Here is an 11,235-nt window from a genome sequence, read left to right as displayed (position 1 = left end):
ATCATTGTTGTTTGGTGGGCCTGGGCTGTGTTCGAACCCGCCACCTTAGGTGTATGTAGCTGGCACCTTAGTGACTTGAGCCATAGGCGCCGAGCCTTTTCTCTATTTTCTTAAGAAAACAGCCGAGTACAGTAATTTGTACCTATAAGCCCCACTAATTGGGAAGCTGAGGCAGAACTGCTTGAGGCCAGGAGTTCAAAACCAGCGTGGGCAACATAGACACCTTCCCCCAAAGTTTTAAAAAAACAAATTAGCTGGGCACAATGGGATATGCCTAGCGTTCCAGCTACTCAGGAGGCTGAGGTAGGAGGATTGAGGAGGATGCTCAAGCCCAGGAGTTCAGGACCCGCCCAGTGATACAGCAAGACTTTGTCTCTCCCCACCCCACTCACCTTCAAAAAGCCTACATTTACTCACATGCGTAAGCATTTTTCTTTTTTCCTTCTTTTGTTTTTTCCCCCCAAATGGGATTATGCTGTTGAAACATTTTTTAGCTTAACTAATGGACATTTCTCCAGGTATATACATACATTGCTAACCTTTTCTTATTAATAGCTACATGATTTTCTGTAATAAGAACATATCAAAGTTCATTCTCCTATTTGATAGACAATACTGTTCCCAGTGTTTTGCCCTTGGAAACCATGCAGCAGTAAGCATTCTTGTGTGTGTATCTCCATCTTACAGGAGCTTTTGTGTAGGAAGCAGGACTGTGGAGTCAAAGTGCATACACATTCCCAGTCATTGAGCATATTTTCATGTGTGTACTGTTCGTTGCAGGTCTATATCTTTATGCATTTTTTCCCTAGCTTTGTCTTTTTTCCTAGCAGTTTGAAGATGTTCTTTGAATATTAAGGATATGTCATATGTACTATGAGAATTTTCATCAGCTCTGTGCTTTCTCTATTGGCTTTATTTACAGTGTCTTTGGTCATATAATTTTTTTAAATGTTCATAAAATTTAAATCTTTTTTCATTATGGATTTTTGTATTTACTGGCTTGTGTCTTCCTTGCCTGGGGTTATACATCTAAATTTTCATCTTGCTATTTTAGTATTTGTTACATTTTAAGCCTTTATCTGGAACTTAATTTTGTATATAATATCAAAAGGAATCAAGAGTTGGAATCTTAGAGTTTGCCATAACCCTTCCTATCTTGTGGCATTTTCCATAGTTTCATAAACTCCATCTACCCAGCTCACAGTTGCCCTGGTTTCAGACCCTTCTCATGTCACGCTGCAAACCAAGGGAGGAAAGGAACTGTGTCTGTCTCTTTCTCCGCTGCATCCTCCGGGAAAGATGGATAAACACTGCAAAGCACCTACCATGCTGCCTGACACATTTTAGGCACTCGGAAAACATGCATGGGAGGAAGGAAAGTGTTGAATTCATATCTTAATTACTATGACTCTTTGGCAGGTTTAATATTTGATTGCTTTATCTGTGTAAATGGGGAAATGTCATTCTCCTGAAAGCTATTCACTATCTCATGAGCTCAGTGTTCCTTCCTGCGCTTGTGTCTTTGTTCTTTGAGACGTGCCTTCTCTCTATAAATCTGGCTTATTTTATAAGGACTCCCTCCTTCAGGGAAGCTTTCTTCAAACCTCTTCTCAAAATCCAAAAGCATTTATAAACTCTGCCACACTATTTAGCATTTTATCCACAGTGGATTTTAGTCATTTTCCAGAACCATCACTGTGCTTGGCACACATAGCCCATTATACATCAAGATTTATTATGAAAGCTCTTGGGTATAAGGAACCAGCAAACTGGGAAAAACTAGAAAATGACCCTGAAAGTTGCTGAATACCAGAGTGATTTTTCAAGTGAGATTGTATAATCATATTTAAATCGAACACATTTTTTAGATAAACACATGAATAAGCATTGCCCTGTCCAAGGCAGAGGTCCACAGGTTTTCTTATGGTGTTTGCTATTTCCATGGTCCCTTCACAGCCTTGACCAACTTGAACCTTTGGAGTTTCACAGATGGAAAAATAGCTGATGTGCCCCTATATTTACTTGGAAAATAACATCAAATGGCTCGTCCCCCTTTCTGCATGCATTTCTAATGGAGAAATGGCTAATGGCTAGGGCAGGGAATATACAAGGTGAGCCTTGTAATGCCATAAAGTACTTAAAAACAAAACAGTGGGGATATTTCAAAGGAACACAGAGCCAACTGACAAATGGCTAAAGCTGGAACAATTTGAGCAAAACAATATTGGATTATGGCCCAAAGAATCCAAAGTTCATACTGATATAAGTGATTGAGTAAATAAACGGGGGAGGAACAAATCTATAAAGAGGAATTACAAATAATTTTTCTTTTTTTTTGAGACAGAGTCTCACTATGTCACCCTTGGTAAAGCGCTGTGGTATCACAGCTCACAGCAACCTCAAACTCTTAGTCTTAAGCAATTCTCTTGCCTTAGCCTCCCAAGTACCTGAGACTACAAGCGCCCACCACAGCGCCCGGCTATTTTTTTGTTGCAATTGTCATTGTTGTTTAGCTGGCCTGGGCTGGGTTCGTACCCACCTGCCTGTGCCCTAACCACTGAGCAACAAGTGCCAAGCTAAATTACAAATAATTTATGCAAACTCTACCCTCAAGGAGATAGAGCATATGATAACTTCAGAGCAGAATTCACCACCCCTCACAAGTAGAATGCACTTAGTGACTTGCTTCTGAAGAGTTCAATATGAAAAGAGGGAGCAAAGTAACTTCCCGGTGGAGAAACCTGGTAAGGGCTACTTTTGCCAGGTGATCAAGGTTGATATCCTCAGTGATAAGTCACTTACATCAACTAGTATATTAAGTATTATGATAGTAAAATCCAATAAAGTATGGCATTAACATCAGTATTATTAGTTGTAATAAATGTACCACAACAGTATATAGTAACAGAACTGGGCACAGGAGATATGGAAAGTATGTACTGTTCTTGTACCTTTTCTATAAATCTAAAACCTAAAATAAAAAGTTTAAATATTTTGACTTAACTTATATTTGAACCTGATGATATGTACCCTTGATAAGACGTGGTAAGAACGACACCTCACTTCTGTGGTCTTCCTCCCAAAAACCATAACCACAGTCCAACCATTAAAAAAAGAGACAAATTCCAGTTGAGATACATGGTACAAAATACCTTACCAGTCCTCCTCAAAACTATCAAAGTCATTAAAAACAAAGACTGTCTAAGGGACTGTCACAGGTTGCAGGAGTCTTTGGAAACAAGACAACTAAATGTAATATGATATCTTGGATAGCACACTGGAACAAAAAAAGGACATTAAGCAAAAATTAGCAAAATCTGATGAAGTATGGAGTTCAGTTAATATTTCAATATTATTAGTGGTGATAAACGTGCCACAATATAACAGAATTGGGCACAGGATATATGGAAACTATGATACTATTCTTGTACATTTTCTGTAAATCTAAAACTATCCTAAAATAAAAGTTTAAATATTTTTCAAATATAAAGTTTAGGTAACAGATTGACTACACGCTTATTTCCACAACTGTGTTTTTAACTGCAGGGTGCTGGTGACAGCTTCGTGGGAGCTCTGGCCTTCTACCTGGCTTACTACCCCAATTTGCCATTGGAAGAAATGCTCAAGAGATCCAATTTCATCGCAGCAGTCAGTGTCCAGGCTACAGGAACACAGTCATCTTATCCATACAAAAAAGACCTTCCAGTTTCTCTATTTTGACTGCTATTAGCCCCAAAATTATACTTGGTGCTTTGGGAGTGGCCATTCCTGGCTAACACTAGAAAATGTCCTCTTCTGCTTTCTTTGCAAATTTTATGTTTATTTACTGAAAGTCAGGCTCAGCTTCCATTTACTTGTTTATAACGATGATTCCTTTGTTTTATATGCATTTGCAAGAGCCAATTAAAGATCCCATGACCAAGATCTGTACAAATATTACCACTATCGAGGGCCAGCAAACTTAATCACCAATTAATAATGTACTAGGTTCTCCTTACTGCAGAACTGTAGACAACATTGTTTAGAGCCAGAGCAGAGAATAATAAATAAGGGAAGGGAACATATGTATTGAATGTCTCAAGCACTTTTTAAGAGAGGCAGCTGATACTCAGTATTAGCTTAGTGTTGGCAAACTGTTTTTTGTAAGTGAAGCCAGAAGTCTGGCTATTTATTGAAATCTTTCAATGTCCACATACTATCAACTGATTGTTTAAAAAGGCAGCCACCACCTGTGGATGACATTCAGCCCATAATAGGCTGAATAAACAAGTCATTTGTTAAACCAGATTTCTTAGGAAAGCAATCCATGCATGTCATGGACCCTTTGCATTGGCTTAGGTAGGGATCACGTGAAATATTTTGCTTATAACCCAAAACCATTTGGTACTGTTTCAGCCTAAAAATAGCCAAGATCTCACCTACTAGAACTTTTAACAAGATGCCATAAAATAGCTTATTGACTTTAATGCCACAAGGTCCAAGGCTGAACCGTCTCTATCTAATTCTATGGCCAGAGAGCTGCCTCTTCTATTTCCTCCAGAGACACAGACTGGGCCATGGGAAAGAAACACCATTATTTTGGGATAGCACTGGTTTCCCAATGCTTGTACCCACCCTGGGTATCATTCTCTCACACACACACTGCAAATGGGGTAGGAAGGGAACCAGCAGAGCTTAAAATATGAGCTGATCCTTCTTACTTTCAACTAGAAATTTGACAAAAAACAGGACAATTTTTAAAACTTGCCTGAAACAACAGTCTGAATGAGAAAGTAGAAGTATGAATCTAGGTAGGGAAAAGTTATCTGAACATTAGGGATTATCCATGGAATTTCCAAGGTAGCTAGTTGTGTAGCACCACTGTGCCTCGTGTCAGTGCCTTTATGGAAATACACTATAGTTCCTCTAATTTTAAAAGAAAAGAAAAATCTAGGGGGTAAAGGAAACCAAAACTACCCTAGAAAATCCTAAATACTGCTTTGGTGACATGAGACTAAGAGTATGGACCCAGGGACATTTTCTCTAATTATAGAGGCACAAATCAAAAACAGAAGTTCTATTGGTTTCTTTTGTGTTACTAGGCTCACCTCTTATCATTCCTACTGATGCTTCTGTCAATTACACAGGAGTTTCTTCAAGATCATTCTGGAGTGTTACTCTGCCTTTTTCCATGTATGAAGTACAGGAGGAACAGGCTGGAAACTCTTGCATAGGTATCATTCTGGAAAATTTTCTTTTAGTACATGAAACAATGATTATTTTTTAGTAATGTGGTTGATTTTTTAAAATTCAGATAGTGGATAAAAACATCATTAAGAGACAATAGCATAGGCTATTTTAAATTTTTTATTAAGGCCTATAAAAATAGCCAGAAAGATAAATAAGTGTGATGCAATGATATCTGTCCTAATATGAAGAACTTTCTTTGACTACATTGTTTTCCTTCACAATGGCCTTCAAATCACAAGAGGCAGTGATTCTGCGCCATTTCCTCTTCTTTTATTACATACTGCAGGATTTTTAAATCAATATCCCGCCCTCAGTCTTCTCATTTATAAATGAAATTCATTTTCAATCCATTGTTTAAAGGGAGCGTATTTTTTTCTCTTCCACGAAGAGGACTCTTTTTCTCACTATAGGGAGAGAAAAAAGAACTGTAGCAGAATATTTTAACATATTATCACCATTTTTATTAAAAATACACACCAGACCATAAGCCCTTTCCTTTCTCTTAGTTTACTATTCCTTTGACATGAGAATATAGTTTATTTGCAAACTCAGATTCTCATCCCAGAGACAAGAGAAGACTAGAGAAAATGGTTAGGGCCACTGCCCATCAAGTGTCCTTGGTACCCCACAAGCTCAAATTTCAACCAATGTGAAATATTCATATTAAAAAAAATTAAGGGGCGCTGCCCATAGCTTAGTGCGTAGGATGCCAGCCACATACACTGAAGCTGGTGGGTTCAAACCCAGCTCAGGCCAGCTAAACAATGACAACTGCAAAAAAAAAATAGCCAGGCATTGTGGCAGGCACCTGTAGTTCCAGCTACTTGGGAGGCTGAGGCAAGAGAATCACTTAAGCCCAAGACTTTAAGGTTGCTGTGAGCTGTGATGCCGCAGGACTCTAACCAGGGTGACAGCTTGAGACTCTTGTCTCAAAAAAAAAAATTAAGGACAAAAATGGAAAATACTGGGGGGTCCCTGTGGCTCAAAGGAGTAGGGCGGAGGTGGCAGGTTCAAATCCAGCCCCGGCCAAAAACTCCAAAAATAAAAAGGAAAATACTGACTGTCTTCACCCAGTTAATGTCCACTCATAGGAGGTAAGCAAGGACAGACTAGGTAGAAGCTGGACTCCAGAAAAAGAACAGCAATACCTGAGCAGACCACATGAGAAAAGGCAGCTTGATTGAAAGAGTAAATAAATACACTTTAAAGCTCTACTTCCCAGAGATGGTTTCATACACTCAAATATAGATTTTTAATAGTTTGGTTATAGAATATTATAACCAAAATCTCATTGTTGCAAATATTACAGAGCACAGTTCTCTGAAACAAAACCAAACCCAAAAGTACTATCTGCCTAGGTAAAAGATTGGAGACTTGATGCTGGGTAATAAGGCTTTTACAATTCCTACAATGCCCTACAGCACTCCATTAACTTCCAACATCTCTCTCTGTCTCACACATTCACAAACTCCCACCCCATCTAATTCTTCTTTGCTGAAACACACACATACACACAAATGCACCCAAGGAAGATCCAGGAACTCAAAGAACTATGACATAAAACTTCTCACTGGTCCCTTCCATACAAAGAGATTTCAGCTTTGTTTTTCTCTTATTTTATAATCAATATGGATACTCATATGATATTCCCAAATTTAGAGTTAAATAAGCTATTTTAGACATAAACAAGCTAATTCTCTCCTGGTTTAACAGAACTAGATTTGGACTGGAAGTCTATATTTTTCTAAACTCCTCAGACGATCCTGATGGGCAGCTGGATTTAAGAATCATTAACCACTCAACAGAGTTTTTCATACAATATTAGTAAAAACAAAATATATGTACTACATCATATATTTGGGATATTTTTAACATTCTTCAAATCATCTAAAAAGTAGCCATCAATCCTCCTAAGATTCCAAGGAAGACTATAATGCATTACAAGACGGTAGTAAAGAACCAAACAATGTTCTGGTTTGTTTGTTTTGTTCTGTTTTTTGAGACAGAGCCTCAAGCTGTTGCCCTGGGTAGAGTGCTATTACATCACAGCTCACAGCAACCTCCAAATCCTGGGCTCAAGCAATTCTCCTGCCTCTGTCTCCCAAGTAGCTGGGACTACAGGCGCCCACCACAATGCCTGGCTATTTTTTGGTTATAGCCATCATTGCTGTTTGGCAGGCCCAGGCTGGATTTGAACTGGCCAGCTCAGGTGTATGTGGCTGGTGCCTCAGATGCTTGAGCCACAGGCGCCAAGCCTGTTTTGTTTTTTTGAGACAGAGCCTCAAGATATTGCCCTGGGTAGAGGAAAAACATCTGAATAAACAGGAAGAGGCATCTGGTTTAGAGGAGTGGTGGTGGGAGGTAGGAATGACATTATGGGGGTCCATGGCCTTGAATGCTAGGCTTACCACAAAAACAGGTTCTGATTTAAAAAAAATAAAAAAGTTTTAGGAAGATTAAGCCCATGTAACAGAAACAGAGACTTGGAGTGAGAAACACTGGGTTCAAACCTAACTCCACCATCTGTCAGCTGTGTCCCTGGGCAAATTTCTCAAAATACTCCACCCTTAGTTTCCTTTCCTGTGAGAGAGAGAACTCCATCTCCCTCCCAGGGTTGTTGCCAGACACACAGTGAGCACTCAATACGTGTTAGTTGAGTTGAAATGACACACTGCTACCCACGATCATAAACATATTAATTTTATGTCAAAATATTTGCTGCTTAATTCATAGAAGAATGAATCTGTCAAGTTCTTTCCCTACATCTAAACAAAATCTTATCTGCTTTAATTAAAGTCTATATTGTCTTGCTTAGTCATCCAAGGAATTAAAACTGACAAGTTTTCATTCTCTTTATGATAAACCTTCACATATTTAGCAAAGTTTAATAAGCTTATGCCTTAGCCTTTAATCCTTCCTCCTTGGAAATTAGCGTCAAGTTTTATACCAAGAAAAAGGAGTTTGAAAAGACAGTGACTGGCTCTTGCTATAGATGTACTACAAAATGGTCAAGTAAGGGAGTTTTCCCACATTTCCTTACCTGATTTCCTTCATAAAGCAGACCAACAAAGCAATGTCCTCAAACTAACAATTTACTCCCTGCAGTAAAATATAGTGGGAGAACTGCCAAGTTATTTGGTACCCTGGGCAATGGGGGCAGGCCTTAAGGCAAACATCTTCATCATGAAAGCCTACAGGCATTCAGTGGTGGGCAGAAAGCCAGGCAGTCTGCTATCTCAGAACATTCTCTTCTTCAGAAAAGACAAAGTTGTACTGTGAAAGCTCAGACCATTCATCAGAAAAATTCTAATCCTCTGTTTGAAATTTATATATGACTCTTTTCTCCCATTCTGAACTTAAATGATCAGAACTATTTATGCCTGTATTCCTTCCTAATCTCAAAATTTAAAATCAAACTGACATATTAAGTTCCTAATACTTCCATAGTAAGTATATTTTCACACTTAACACATTAACTGTCATATGAGCTATATTTAACTTGTTCTAGTTTTGAGCCCATGAACCATGTATGTAGCATAACTCACACATGACTTGATCTATCTTGACACGTGTCCCCAAGCAAAAAAACATTTTTTCTAATTTGGCAATCAATGTGTTAAAATATCCTAATAGGTTATTCAATCAACATTTATTAATGTTCTACAAATTTCTAAAAGTAAACTCTAAAAGAGTTAAAAAAACATTACTGCGGGCAGCGCCTGTGGCTGAAAGGAGTAGGGCACTGGCCTCATATGCTGGAGATGGCGGGTTCAAACCCAGCCCTGGCCAAAAACTGCAAAAAAATAATAATAATAATAATAATAAACATTTACTGTAAAGTTCATCTCTGAGTTTTCACCAGCTGACACAAAGAGATCAGGAGAGAAGCACACCAATCCAATATCTTATTTCAATATCAAACATAATAATTTTTCCACCATATGGTTATCCTGAAATTTAGACTTCTAATCATCAGGTACAAACCCAGAAATCCCTTTTCATTATAATGAATAACTGTTAAGTTTGAACACCATAAAAAAGGCAGAGAATTTTATTTCTGTTAAATGGAACTCAAGAAATTTTAAGCTTAGGGGCACCTATAGAGCACCAGCCACATGCTCTGAGGCTGGTGAGTTCAAACCTGGCCCAGGCCTGCTAAACAAAAATAAAAAGAAAAGAAAAGAAATTTGAAGCTGACAACTGTGTTTCTCAGAGCCATTTATGACTAAAAATGCCTGCTCAGCTAATCACATTGGCTCATGCCTGTAATCCTAACACTCTGGGAGGCCAAGATGGGCAGACAGCTTAAGCTCAGGAGTTTACCACCAGCCTGAGCAAAAGCAAGACCCTGTCTCTATTAAAAATAGAAAAATCAGCTTGGTGTTGTGGCAGGTGCCTATAGTTCTAGCTACCCAGGAGGCTGAGGCAAGAGGATGACTTGAGTTCAAGAGTTTGAGATTGCTGTGAGCTATGACACTGAGGGACTCTATCCAGGACCAAAGAGTGAAACTGTCTCAGGGGGAAGAAAAAACAAAAAAAAGCCTCCTCTACTAAGTATATATCCAGAAGACCAAAAATCACTTTATAACAAAGATATGTGTACCAGAATATTTATTGCAGCCCAATTCATAATTGCTAAGCCGTAGAAGAAGCTCAAGTGCCCATCGACCCATGAATGGATTAATAAATTGTGGTATATGTACACACCATGTAATATGCAGCGTTAAAGGAAGATGGAGACTTTACCTCTTTCATGTTTACATGGATGGAGCTAGAACATATTCTTCTTAGCAAAGTATCTCAAGAATGGAAGAAAAAGTATCCAATGTACTCAGCCCTTACTATGAAACCAATTTATAGCTTTCATATAAAAACTATAACCCAATTATAGCCCAAGAATATGGGGAAAGGGGAGAGAGAGAGGGGAAGGGAGGGGGGAGGATGGGTGGAAAGAGGGTAATCGGTGGGACCACACCTATGATACAGCTTACAAGGGTACATGAGAAATTTACTAAATGCAGAATATAAATGTCTTAACACAATAACTAAGAAAATGCCATGAAGGCTATGTTAACCAGTTTGATGAAAATATCTCAAATTATATTCAAATTGTATATAAAACCAGCACATTGTACTCCATGATTACATTGATGTACACAGCTATGATTTAATAATTTAAAAAAAGCCTGCTCATGTTATTCAGCCCTATTTTTTTTTAATATTACAGCCCTATTTTTAAATTTTTTAATAGAGGCAGGGTCTCACTCTGTCACCCAGGCTAGAAAGCACTGGCATCATCATAGCCCACTGCAGCTTAATCTGGGCCCGAGCAATCCTCCCGCCTTAGCTCCTTGCTGAGGCACAGGCACCTCCCACTGTGCCTGGCACTCCTTATCTTATTAAGAAGCAAAAAATATAAACAGCACAAAAATAAAATGAACAAATAAAAAACAGTATTATATGTCTGCTGAATGAAGGCTACACTGTCAACGAGGCTAAAAAACTGCCAGAGGTATTCAGATGCTCAGTCTGGAAAGGGGGCAAGAGGCCTTGAAAGCATTTGAATCTATTGTAGACTTACCAACTGGATCATAACGCAAAACAGTCAACTTTTCTCGTAAGCGGCTTCTCTTGACGTTGAAGAAATAGCCTGTTCCAGCTTGGCTCAACATTTTCACCAGAATATGTCTAAGACAAAAAAGTAAGCCTTTCTGTTTGTTACTTTTTCACATGTTTTGTCTCCCCATGAAGACCATGTTTTATTCCCCAGGTAATCCCTTCAAAACAAATTTGAAGCAACTAAATTACACATCATCCCATTACCTTCAATGTTCAACACAGGGCCTCATAAGAAACATAAAGTATTTGCCAATTAAGATAGCAATAATTGGCTCGGTGCCTGTGACTCAAGTGGCTAAGGTGCCAGTCACATACACCTAAGGTGGAGGGTTTGAATCCAGCCTGGGCCTGCCAAACAATGATGGCTGCAACCGAAAAAAAAAAAAA

At 38.6% G+C, this 11,235-nt stretch overlaps 2 protein-coding genes across 2 annotated transcripts in view; one reads left to right on the top strand and one right to left on the bottom strand.

Moving 5' to 3' along the window:
- Window positions 1–3,748, top strand: part of RBKS (ribokinase) — a 58,697-nt gene extending 54,949 nt beyond the window's left edge. The window contains exon 6 of the mRNA XM_023511842.1: window positions 3,547–3,748. Within this exon, the coding sequence (XP_023367610.1) occupies window positions 3,547–3,720 (174 nt within the window). The 3' untranslated portion in view covers window positions 3,721–3,748. The remainder of the gene's footprint in view (window positions 1–3,546) is intronic.
- A 1,577-nt stretch (window positions 3,749–5,325) lies between these two features.
- The window catches only part of MRPL33 (mitochondrial ribosomal protein L33), an 8,544-nt gene continuing 2,634 nt past the window's right edge, over window positions 5,326–11,235 (bottom strand). Inside the window, exons 3-4 of the mRNA XM_023511843.1 lie at window positions 10,811–10,917; window positions 5,326–5,633 (exon numbers count right to left, since the gene is read on the bottom strand). Coding sequence (XP_023367611.1) covers window positions 5,584–5,633; window positions 10,811–10,917 — 157 coding nt within the window. The 3' untranslated portion in view covers window positions 5,326–5,583. The remainder of the gene's footprint in view (window positions 5,634–10,810; window positions 10,918–11,235) is intronic.

The sequence above is a fragment of the Otolemur garnettii genome, unplaced genomic scaffold, assembly GCF_000181295.1.
Source record: "Otolemur garnettii isolate 467f Iridium unplaced genomic scaffold, OtoGar3 scaffold00022, whole genome shotgun sequence".
Classification (NCBI taxonomy): domain Eukaryota; kingdom Metazoa; phylum Chordata; class Mammalia; order Primates; family Galagidae; genus Otolemur; species Otolemur garnettii.
The sequence above is the reverse complement of the archived record's forward strand: the minus strand, read 5'-3'. Positions and strand labels throughout refer to the sequence as shown.